This window comes from Corvus hawaiiensis, chromosome 3, assembly GCF_020740725.1.
Source record: "Corvus hawaiiensis isolate bCorHaw1 chromosome 3, bCorHaw1.pri.cur, whole genome shotgun sequence".
Taxonomy (NCBI): Eukaryota; Metazoa; Chordata; class Aves; order Passeriformes; family Corvidae; genus Corvus; species Corvus hawaiiensis.
In genome coordinates this window covers 51,094,204-51,106,927 of record NC_063215.1, presented here as the reverse complement: position 1 = coordinate 51,106,927, position 12,724 = coordinate 51,094,204, and the positions used below count along the sequence as shown (strand labels likewise).

Sequence of the window (12,724 nt, the reverse complement as noted above, 5' to 3'; positions counted from 1 at the left end):
CCTCTCCCAACTAAGAACCACAGAATCATTAAGGTTGCAAAAGACCTCCAAGATCCTTGAGTCCAGCCATCAACCCAACACTGTCAGGTCCACCATTAAACCACGTGCCTAAGCACCACAACTACTTCAAGGAAAACAGCAAGTTTGATCCTGTTGCAGTAGGTCCTGTTCACCATCACTGGCAGCCCAGAATTTATATACAAACTATTCCAGTAAATCCCATAATTTTGTTGAGCATCTCCAGTCCTTCATAATTCTAACCATTCAATTTTGTGTTTTAATTTGCTTTCTTGTTATGGACAACTTTTTTCAGAGTGCAGTGTTTGCTGTGATCGCTGAAATGGATTTTTACAGGCAATCAGTTCTGCTTTCAGTGTGTTCTCTATGAAATACCCTGCAGGGTTTGTTCCAGTGTTTCTCCATTACCTCGAGATCTACTGAGTGAACAGAGAGGCGAGGTTGGAAAGTGAAGCTTGTAAAACAATTTTGATTTGTTTTAATTGTTTAATTCCTGAGTTGCCATGGAAGGCAATTGAGGAATCAGCAAATGTCTGGGTAACTGAACTGCTACAAAGAAAGTGAGAAAGAAACAATGATCAGTTTCTGCCAGTGTCTGTCTCCTTTCTCCTGCTGTCTTTTTCCTCCTTGACCACACCAGAGTCTGTCCCCTCCCTGAGCACAGACTTCTTAGCAGGGCCTCTTGTGGCAGGACAAGGGTTTTCAATTAAAAGATTAGATAAATGGAAGAAATTTTTGATGATGAGGCTGGTGAAACTCTGGAAGAGGCTGCCCAGAAATGTGGTAGATGCCTCAACCCAGGAAACATTCAAGGTCAGGTTGGACGTGACTCTGAACAACCTGATCTAGTTGAAGATGTTCCTGCTAAATGCAGCAGGGGTTGGATTAGGTAACCTTTAAAGGTCCCTTCCAACCCAAACCATTCTATGATTCCACCAGTCATAAGCAGGTTTCTGGCAGTCCCAGCTGTTGTTAACCTTTTAATTTTGATGTCTGCCTGAAGATCCCCTACTTTGTCTAGCAGAAAACAGAAACACAATGAGTCAGACAGGAACCTTTCACTTATGGTCTCAAGCAAATGGTGCCCAAGAAGTATAGATAGCGCAGAGAAAGTGTTACCCTCTTCCAGGAGAAAAACAATTGGAAAAGACAATGTTTGGTTTGTCCTGGTTTCCTACTTCTTTAGGGATATGGCATATATATTTCTTTCTTTCCCCCATGCTATTGTTCCCATAGAAGATGAAACTATAAGCATTGTGTTAGCATTCATTTCACTGTATCTACAGAAATACTAATGAAAGCTGTGATGTTACATGGAGACATTAGATCCCATGTAAAGTTGAAGGAAACTTAAGGAAATCTAACTTGTGCAAAATTTCCAGTGATACACAATGTGGGATTGGCTAATAATTAAAAAATCTCAGTAACAAGTCTTCTCCTTCTCCATAAATCACATATATTTGGAAAAATTTTACTCTTGCTTCATGTTTGAGGAGAAGATAAGAACACAATTACAAAAAAGTGACTGGCTCCTGTTCCTTAGGGTGCTTTTCTGGCCTATGGGAGATCTAATTTCTAGATTCAAGTTTATGAATCAGAACAGATTTGAACTTTGGTCACCAGAGCAAATTTCTACCCTTTCCCCCTTTAAAAAAGAAAAAAAAAAGGAAATAAACCAACAAAACCAACAAAACAAAACCCACCACAACCTAGGTATTCTCATTCCAATCATACAATCACATATAAAGAACAATAAATATTGACTCTTTATCTACGGCTCAGTCATGTACATGCATAAGCATGGTAACTACTTAAACTGTAGAAATTAATCCAACACCTCCTAGCCATGAAGACTGTGGTCAATTTGACGAGTCCCCAGAGATCATTACTACCCCTCTTGCACAGGAGAACCTATTGCTTTTGTATCTGATCTCTTCACCACATCTTCATATTTCTCTTGGTGCCCCTGGGAAAACATCTTTTCTCTAGCATCTTGTTTCAGGACTGGCACACACCTCAGGATGACCAAGCAGAAGGAGAGTGGGATCTTGCAAGCACAGGATGTGTAAGATGAATCGGACTGTCGGGTTGAGGAATTGAGTCAATCATACTGTACTGAGAGTTGCAAAATGCATATGTACAAGAAAATGTGTAATTGAGTTGAAGCAGCTCTTACTTGTTTCAACTTCTTTTCAACCCTTGCCATGCTCAAATAACAAAAGATAAATATTTCCTCTTCTACTGAAGCTTTGGGGAATCCTCCTAGAATGGTAAGTTAATTACCTGAGTGTAATAGGGATGTTCTGAGAGCAAATAGCTTCATGTATTTTTAACAATGTAACACTTGTAGGAATTGTAATTCCCTAATATTTAAATCTTGTAAGGGTCAACGACCTTCATCTTCAAACCTAAACCACCCATTTAGAAGAGCTGGGTTCAGTAGCTCATCCATGTTACACGAATCTGAAACTAAAGCCGGGACAATGAGGCCAACGCTGGTAGACACCATCCGATTGCTGCAAATGCTCTGTTTAGCACGTAAGAGTCATTAGGTAGAAGTGATGGCTCCAGCTGGCTTTTCAGACAGGAGCTCTTTCTGGAGAAGAGCAACCAGTTAGGCACTGGATGGACTCTGCTTTGTAGTAAAACCCTCTGCCCTAATCAAATGCAGTGCAAAAGAAACAACCGGCAGAGAGGGGAGCGTAAAGGATTAACTAAGATGGTTCCAGGGTTTTCTTGTGCCTTCGGTGAAATAATTTACTCCGAGTACCCTGCAGCTTTCCCATCTTTGCACTGACCACTGTGAGCCACACGCGAACCGAGCGGCTCGCCTCTCGCCAGCAGCCCCAGCGCGCCGCGCCCGGGGCACGAGAGCTGCTCGGAACCGGGCAAAGATCCCCCACGACGCCACCCGGCACCCCGGAGCATCAGGGCGCGCCCGGCCGCTGCTGGCGGACCCCGGCCGGGAGCCCCCGGAGCCGCCCCCTCCCCGCCGCCCTCTCGCCCGCCGCCCGCGCTCCAACTTCCCCGGCGGCGCCTCCGCCACCGGCCGGGCTGCGGCAGCGGGGATGTCTGCTCCCTCCTCCCACCGCCTCGACCTGTCCGTGACGGGCCAGGAAAGCTGGAGCCGGCGGGAGGCGCGGGGGCTCCGCGGCGGAGGTTGTGCCTGTGGACACGGCAGGTGCGATCGGCACCGGCACCGGAGGGCAGGGCGCGGGCTGGCGCCTCACGCCGCCGCCTCGGAGGCAACAATGGGCCGGGGGAGGCTCCGCGCCGTCGCTCCCTGCCCACCCGGGGCTTCCGTGGGGAAAGGCGCTGCCAGCCCAGCCCAGCCCAGCCCAGCCCAGCCCGCCGAGCCGAGCCGAGCCGAGCCGAGCCGAGCCGAGCCGAGCCGAGCCGAGCCGAGCCGAGCCGAGCCGAGCCGAGCCGAGAGAAGCCGCCCCGCCGGCGCCTTCGTGCCCCGCTGCTCCACCCCGCCGAGGGGCCGGGCTGGGTCGGGGCCCCTCCGACGGCTGCCCTCGGGACCTGCGCCCCAGGGCGAGCGGCACCGTACCGTGCCGCCAGAGCCCCGCCAGAGCCCCTGGCCTCACCTGTTCAGCACTTTCCTGATCCTCTGGCGCACGCTGGAGGAGGGCGCGGAGATGCCGCTCCTGCCGCCGCCACTGCCGCCCTCCGCCGGCAGGTTCTCGATGGTGGCCACGACATGGCTGGGCTGCGGCGGGTGGTGCGGCGGCGGCGGCGGCTGCGGCGGCGGGGGGTGGCGGTGGTGGCGGTGGCGCTCAGGGGAGAGCATCGCGGCGGGGCTGCGCCTCAGCGGAGAGCGGGGCGCATCCCGGCGAGAGGGCGGCGGGCGCTGCTGCCGCCGGCGCTGGCTCCTTCGGCTTCCGGGCAGCGCCAGACCCTCGCCCGCTCCTCCCTCACTGGGCTGCCATGCAGCGAGGGGCGGGATGCTGCCGCCGCCGCCAGCGAGTGCCGCTCACGGCCGACGAAGTGGCAGCAGTTTGGCGACCCTCCTCCTCCTCCCACACCCCCCGCGCCCAGCCGGTGCCTCCCCCCGGCGGAGCCGCCGCCGCTGCGCCGCCTCGATCCCCTTTGTTCCCGCTCGCCACCGCCCCGCGCTCCCCTGGCGCACGGCTGCTGCCGCGGCACGGCCCGGCCCGGGCCCGTCCGGCGCGGCGCGGCGCGGAGCCCCCTCGGAGCCCCTCGGAGCCCGGCGCGGCGGCGGCGGAGCCCTTGCGCGCCGCGGTGCCGCCGGCCGAGCGCGGCCGGGGCCGCCAGGGGGAGCCCGCGGCGGCGGCAGCGCCCCGCGACCCCTGCGCCCCGCGGGGCCACCGCGCCGGGACCCCGGGGCAGCGGGCGGGGTCGGTCCCGCGGGAGTCCCGGCCGCCGGGCGAGCTGTGCCGGCGTGCAGCTGAGCTCCGCGCTGGGAGGCGAGGGGGAGCCACGCCGGCGGAGCCCCGATATTCGCCCCGTTAAATGCTCATCGGTTTCCACAGGGGTGTTGTCTTTTTGGGGTGGTCTTTTTTGGGGTGTCGTCTTTTTGTGTTGGGGATGCTCACAGCTGGGCGGCACGGCACTTCCCAGCTGGCCGGTGGTGTGCGAACACCCGGCAGCTGCCGAACACTTGTCCTCTGAAACGCGGCACGGCCGGTGTCGTCTTCAGCGACCTGGGAAAAGTGTAAAGAAAAAATCGCCTCTGAACAACGCCCTGGCTCTTACACTGCCAGAGGCACGTAAGGGACTGAGGGAGGCATGGCAGTCGCTGTAAAGTTCAGAGCTCCATACATTTTTCATAGAGACAGTGCACTTGAAGTTCATGCCTGGGCGAGGCTTGTTATAGTGTTGTGTTTCTCTCTTTCAAATACTGGGAGATTCCCCAAAGAGAAATGGAATGAACGTGGGTTCAATATTTCTTACTCTAAAGATAAAGATATTTCACTTCAAAAATTGAATTAGGCTCAGAGGAAGTGTCTTTTTTATCGAGCATGTCTCTCTGAAACTTACTACATGATAATTTTGCTGTCCTGTAAGTTATATACATGTGATATTTCACCTTCTTCATTCTATTGTTCCCCTCTACTTATTTTTGTCAAGGATTCTTTCTGTATATTTCTGTTTGTGTGAACCGTACACAAAGCTGTGAAGATGAGATGAACATTCAAAAGCAGGGAAATATGGTGGTAAAGCCATGCAGTGTCCCCCAGGGAAATCAGATAGATGTGATCCTTGAAATTACATTTGCCTTTTTTTTTTTTTAATTTCTAGATTTCAGGTCGGTAATGTCTGTTTGTAGAACTCTTCCTCTTGCCAATATCAATGTTTAATATGTCGATTTACTCTGAGTACCTCAGCAGCCTCCGTCTAACAGGTCTTCAGATGAGATCCGGTGGAGCATGTTGCTTTACCAGAGGAATGCTTTTGAAGATGGGGCTCGCTCACTCGAAATCCTGTAAAGTTCATTCTCTGTTCTGGGCAAAAACCCAGCTGTTTTCAGCGCAAGCCGAACCTCAGTTGAATCTGATTATGCTACTAAGAGATTCTCCTCTCTCCTATTCCCCCCATGGCAACCACATGTTTCCGTAAGTGAAGATGAGGTTCATTCTCTGTGGCAGTTCTTGGAAGTGGAAGGGACAGAGGCTCGGAAGCTGCAGTGCCTGCAGCCGGGCGGTACAAGGTTAGCTGCGGGGCTGGCTGCCCGGAGCAGCCGTCCGTGCTGGGAGCCGGCACCGCCTGGGTCCAGCTGTAGCATCCGCCGACTCGCACACTCATCTGTGTCCTACGTACCTCTAGCACCTGTTTGTTAACGTTTCCATGCCCTTTGTTAAACAGGCTGTTTCTTCAAACTGCGGCTGGATGAGTATTCTGGAAGTGCTCACTGAGACGGCAGGAGAGGGTTTAGGGCAGAAATGTGTTTGCTTCTGGGTGCTCAGTGGCCATTTCAGACTAATCCAACAGCTGAGCAGATCACAACAACAGTATTTGTATAACTTTGCTCCCGCTGATTAAACCAAATGAATGCATACCTGAAGTCCAATTTGGGATCTGCCGATAAACGGGGGGGCTGTAGGGAAGTCCTGTCCTCAGAGCACCCCCCTTATTTGGCAGCCCCCTATTCGGCAATGCAGAGAAAAACTGTAGGTCTGTGCAGACAGCCCTGCTGCCATCGTGACAAATGAATTTCTTGCACATGCAGGTCCATCATAAATACGATGCCAAACTTTTGCCGTGTCCAATGAAATTGTTTCCAATTACTTTTCACTTTGACTCACTACCACACCACACAAGTAGCATTACACCATCCCATGGCGTCATGCTTTTAATATTCCAGCTTAGCCATGCAGGGTTTTTTCTATGATTAGACAAAATTACTGGGAGGAGCAATTATACAGGATGCGTTCTGTTCAGTAATATCAGCAGTGGACTGCATCATACCATCAGTAGGGACTGATTGAGAGCAGCATTTTTTAACACTTTAATAATTGCTCAAGATGCTGTTCTTGTGGCTAAGTATCCCTCACAGTCCTAGCACGCCTGGCCTGATTTCAAGCAAAGTGCTAAGCATGCTCAGCTCCCTTGTAAGTGTTACTTCCCGTGTTGACATTCAACAGTGGCACGTCTGGCATTTTCATTAATGTAACAGCCAGCTGGAGTAGTTTTACCAGAATATAAGCACAGAATCTGTATAACTGTGAAAATTTGTTTTCTGTTAAGCATTTCACCTCCCAGGTGAACATACTAGAGGTTAGTCTGATGACTCTTTTTTGTCGTTTACTCTGAAGAAGCAATTTACCTTCTAGCATTGGATCTGATTTTAAGTGTAGGTTTTCCAGTATTGTCACGTGAGTTTAAACCCAGACTCTCAAAGGTACTGAACTGTCTCAGACTTTTTGCTCTCCAACAGTCTCCATGAATAAAAGGAAAAAAACTCTCCATGGCCACCAGGGTTCACAGGGGACCAAGTCCTTTTAACTTTTGAGTTTCTGTCAATAAAGGTATAGAGAGCTGTTGTAACAGCAACCTCAACGACTGCCTAACACACTGCCCAGGGGCCTGGCCTAAGCCAAAATCCTCATGCCTGAAGCACAATCCTTAAGCTAAATGGAGAAGTCCTCTCCTGGGGCTCAGATCTTTCAGCTGTGCTCTGATCCCGCTTGAGACCTGGAAGGACCTGTGGCAGGACCAGACGCTAACCAGTAGATAGAGGGACAATACAGTATCAGTAACACTTGTAAGTAGGGCAACAGTGCTAATAGAGAAGAAATTTTTATAAAGGGATGTGCCTACACCTCCAAGTAGGTTGAACAGTCTCCCTGGATGTGAGGACTTGTGCTCTCACGTCAGATTAGCCAAATTTTAGAGATTTTAAACTCAGTCTTTCCTTTTCCAGCTGAGTCTCCTGGAAATGCTGAAATTGCTTTTTCTTGCATCCCTTGGTTGCCAGCTCCAAGGAAAGAACCCGAAATTCAATGGTTGCAGTTCTGTGGAACAGCTCTGGGTGTTGTAACTCTCAAGGCTGTTTGTCTTGCTGTGGGGATTCAGTCAGACAAACCAGACACTGCCATCACATTTTTTCAAGGGTGAGAAAACTGAGGTACTGAAGCAGCTCTAGCCAACACAGGACGTGCCCTGTCATTTCTCAATCAACCCCCAAGGATGCCAAGAGGAAGAATCATAATCTCTTTTTCATCCCTCTGAAATACTATTATATATTTGCTCTTTGATTTATATCGAATATATAAATTTTATGGTGATACAATAAAATTTAATATTTGATATAACATTTTGTTTATCTTGAACCTTTTTATTTTATAAAAACATTGCTTGATTATGACTAAGAAATCAAATATTACTTTTTTTCTTTATTTCTGGAATGAAACAGTTGCATCTGGAGGGAATGAGATCTTTCATTAACACACTCTGCTGCAATACCAGATGGATCAACATTAGCTCAGAGCTGCTATTCATCCCACTTGCTCCTGCATGGTGCTCCAGAGAAGGGTTATTCATATTTGTGGTGAGTTTGGGTTGAGCACCATCCTGAAGCTGTAGTGCTTCTGTTTAGCTTATTTGAAAGAAACCCAGGTATCTCTACAGGCAGAGCTGCATCTGGAAATGCTGACAGCCTTTGTTATGGTACTTTTGGGGGACAAGCAACAGCCTTGGAGCCAAAGTGTTGGTGTGCACAAAAGCCCTTTGCTGAAAATCCTTCCAGGCCTCTTCTTGGGCAGAGTTTATTAGGAGAGTCCTAATAAACCCTGCTCCAACCACCTCCCAACACATGGGAAAAAGATTCACAGAGGTGATGGGTTTCCAACATGGAAGGTTGACTATGACAAAGAAAAGGAAGGGTAGAGCATATCAGCACAACCTTCATGTTATTCCCCAGCCTCCATGTGCCAGTGTCCCATTTTGGCACCATTGTTGCCATTGTTACAGATAATCATGGCCTCACAAGACAACTTCTTACGAGGTGAGAAGTCATCAGTCGTGAATGGTGAGTGTAGCATGTCTGTTCATACACGTTAGTGCATGAACCTCTACAGAAAGGCAACATAGCTGTGGGGAATATCAGTATACAGCCCACATACAGTTCCCAGGTGGGAACTCTGCATGTCATGAAACAAGAGGAGAGGAGCGTGGAGGCACAGACAGAGCTGTGCTCCCCACTGGTTCTCACTCTCTTGCCTTGCATGCAATGTGAGACACCCCACCTGCATCGCAGAGAGCGTGAGGAAGGTTGTGGGTGGCAATGCCTATTATTCACATCTATCATAAAAATACTTTATATTTTTCATTAGTTGCAGGAGGGCATATAACAACTGGCTATTAATTTTCATTCTTGTAGGGGAATATTCACACACACGCACAGAGACAGGAAGAATTGCATTGCAATACCTTTGGAGCCTGAGACCAAGCAGCTGCATCCATATAAAAAAGATAGATTATACAATACAGAAAAGGTAAAATTAAATAGAATTTATTCATTTCCATCACCTTGGGTGAGCAGCAAAGGCACAATAAAAAGTACAATAAATAATCTGCGAATGCCTGAGCTTACAATAGTACAAGGTTCACAAGCAGTTCAGAAGCAGAACATCTGGAATAGCTCAGTTTCTCTGGAGGAGAATGGGGAGAGCTCCTGCCTCACATGTGATTGCCTCTTCTTTGAGATTTCCTTGCTTCACTGCTGCAGCAATCATTTCAGCACGTTGTCGCAGCCGTGCAATCACCGGCAGCTTTTTGACAGTTGCAGACGTTTACCTACTTGTCCTCTTCCAAATTTGCATAAACATAAATGAATCCTGCAGAGATTAATTAAGAACAGTATTAACTTTCCTGCTTTGCTCGTAGCATAGGTCACTCACAGACTCAAAATCTCAGACTGGAAAGAGAGCTGAATCTCAAAAGCAACAGCTCATCAGCTCATCAGCTCAGGAAGCTGCGGGGAGGCAGGCTGTTATTTCCCTTGCTGATATTCAGTACCGAAAAAGCAAGCAGGAAGAAGTCCCTAACCTGGTAGCAAAAGAGAAATGAACTTACAATAAGTCGTGTGTTGCCAGTTTTGTCCAGCTCAATAGCACTTTCACATCTACTTTTTCTTTTCAATAAACCACATTAAAATTACTTTTATTTGTTTTATTGCGTGATTCCTGTCCTTCCTCATTGCATTATTAAATGTTAGCCCTCAGCATGCCCTGATTTAAGTGTCTCTACTTGTCCAGAAATAACAAGTTTTTTAAATAATCCTGTTCTTCTATGGAAAAACAATAACTCTTTTCAACCTGTTACTGTTCAGGAATCTGAAAATACGATACACAGATGAGAAAAATCAAACCAATTCCTTTTGATTTTGAGGAAGCAAGTCTTGAAAAGTCCATTCAGGGGAAATATGACAATCTAATATTGCTTCATTTCCTTACTTATCTGTACTTAATAGAAAACTCTCCAATCCTGCAGGATCTTCTCTGCCTGGCAGACTCAGGGAGCAGGTTGGAGGCATGCTTTGACACACAACTTGGGAAACATTTTTGGAAATGACACACCTCACAGCAGAGGTGGTTTATTAGTCCATTTGCATGCCAGATAATTAACAATCTGTCAGGGAGAGGCCTGGATTTCCAAGAGTGAAGTTGCCCTTGGAATGAGAGGCATTTCACTGCTCTGGTTTCAGCACACCATCTCCATATAGCAGTAGGTAGCTCAGTGGAATGTAGAGGCCTGTGATGTACATGAGATCATATAAGGTGATCTCAGGGTCTTCCTGGCCACACCCTCTCTGGGTAAGCAATGTCCAAACAAACACTCAGGGTGAGAGGCGAGAGATGTAGAACGACAGAATCATTTCAGTTGGAAAGGACCTTGAGATTACCAAGTTCAATCATTGACTCAGCACTGCCAAGGCCACCACTGAACCATGGCCTCAAGCACCACAATGTAACATGTCTTTTAAATGCCAGGGCTGGTGACTCAACCATTTCCCTGGGCAATCTTTCAGTGCTGAACAGCCCTTTCAGTGATGAAATATTTTTTAATATCCAATCTAAATTACCCTTGGTGCAACTTGTCCTGTCAGCCTGTTGTTTATTATGTGTGAGAAGAGATCAGTCCCCACCTTGCTACAACCTCCTTTCAGGCAGCTATAGACATCAGTAAGGTTCCTCCTGAGCCTCCTATTGTCCAGGCTAAACAACCCCAGCTCCCTTGGTTGTTCCTTGCAAGACTTGTTCTCCAGACCCTTCACCAGGTCCATTGCCCTTCTCTGGTCATGCTACAGCACCTCAGTGTCGCTCTCTTTTAGTGAGGGGCCCAGAACTGACCACAGGATTCAAGGTGTGGTCTCATCAGCACTGAGTACAGGGGGACAATCACTGGTCCTGCTGACCACACTGTTTCTGATACAGGCCAGGACTGCCAGATTCCAGGGCAAAGTGACACAGCAGTTTTTCTGGACAAGAATTCCATTTTGAAAAAGGATTTCAACATTTAAAGCAAATCACCTCAGGAGAAAAATGAGAGTTCATTTTGTAAGGGAGAAAAGCCATTAGATGGACTGTGGAGAAATTAAAGGGGCTTCCCAAACAGTAAATGTGTTAACCTCTAGAGAAAACCAACCATACATATTGTATGCCTTAGTGGTATTGTAATACATCTCATTGACAGACTTTTGTCCTAGTTAATAACACCAAAGGTCTCTGGGTTTCCAATTATTGCTGTCATATCTCCCATAGGGAAACAAAATGATAGGGCTGAAACCTAAATTAAACCCACTGGAGATGCAGGCAAGATCCCAGGGAGTGAAGCCCCAGCCCTGACCGAAGGCAAGTGCAGTGTGGTTCTCCCTCCTCCCCCAGGGCCATGGGGAGACATGTCCAGCTGAGGAAAGGCTGCAGAAGACAGGAGCAGAAGGGTTGTGTTTCAGGCAGTGATCATGACAGTGGTGCAGGTTTAGCTTTTCCCTCTTCCTTTCACCTGCGCAGTCTGGATATCTGAAATGGTACTGCTGTGACCACAGCTGTGTCTTTGCTGATGCTGCCTACCCTTCACCATCTATCCAAACTTCTCATGTCTTCTCTCTCTGGCCTTGTGTATATCCCACCTGCCTCAGCTCCCCTGCACAGTCCCACCTTCCCAGAGCTGATTCAAACATCTGTGACAGACAATGCAGCAACACTTCAGTTAATTCTACAGGGGAGGAGAACGACTGACCTTTGCACTGCCTTTCCTTCTTTCTATCACTTCTAACTTCCTGAGACTTCCCAGGACTGTCAGAATCCTGGTTACACCTTGAGGCTGTCCTAGAGTGTGGGAAATACAAGAACAAACATGCTCTTTTTCTAGTATAACAATGCTCTAAAGCCACCAAATCAGAGCATCTTTAGGGTAGAGGCTACAACAAGCCAGGTGCTTTTTTAACTCCATCAAGTAATGGCACAGGCTGCCCAGGATAGAAAGTCTCCATCCTTCGAGGTTTTCAAGATCCAACTAGTGAAATCACAAGGCACCCGGTCTCACAGGAGGTTGGACCAGAGTCTTTCTGTGCTCTCTTCCAAAGAAAGTTATCCTACAGTCCTATGAATTAGGATTTTAGCTGTGTCAAGTTATGTTTCAGCAGTAGGTGTAACTGTCAGGTCAGAAAAATCCAGAAGGGGAAATAGATGGGAAGAGTAACCTTTTCACTGCTTCTCATTTTATTAGGATAAAGCTACAAATAAACACAAAAGCATGAGGATCTATAAAGTGACTTAGTCCCAGATGGCATTCTTCAAGAATGAAAATTAAATGTATGTAAATAAAGCAACAACAAAGTGTTTGACAAGTGCAAATTCTTAATTACTCAAATTTATTGGTAGGAATAGCAGCGATTCAGCTCTCTTGCCATATTGCTTGATGGACTGGAGAGAGGAGCACCTCTTAGAGTTATTGCCTCAGTAAGATTCAGTATGTATGTGACTGACTGGCTGTTTTAGTGTATCCATCAACAGAGGTAACAACTAATAAAACCAGATAAAAATCAGAATACTTCCTTTGGAAGCAGTACTCTCTTGGGATATTTATTATTGGTTTCTGTTGATTCTTTATATCTGGTACATTTTTGTGAAATGTCTTAATCTTTTAAAAATAAAGATTGATCTCCAGGTATTAGCAAGTTCTCCTTCCAAAGTGTAAAGTGCCTTTCCATGTTATCTTTTTTTCATGTGTCACTCTG

General features: G+C 47.7%; 1 protein-coding gene across 1 annotated transcript in view; it reads right to left on the bottom strand.

The window, feature by feature from the left end:
• The window catches only part of SLC35F1 (solute carrier family 35 member F1), a 230,629-nt gene extending 226,588 nt beyond the window's left edge, over positions 1-4,041 (bottom strand). Inside the window, 1 exon segment of the mRNA XM_048298393.1 lies at positions 3,609-4,041. Within this exon segment, the coding sequence (XP_048154350.1) occupies positions 3,609-3,811 (203 nt within the window). The 5' untranslated portion in view covers positions 3,812-4,041.
• Between the last annotated feature and the right edge of the window lie 8,683 nt (positions 4,042-12,724).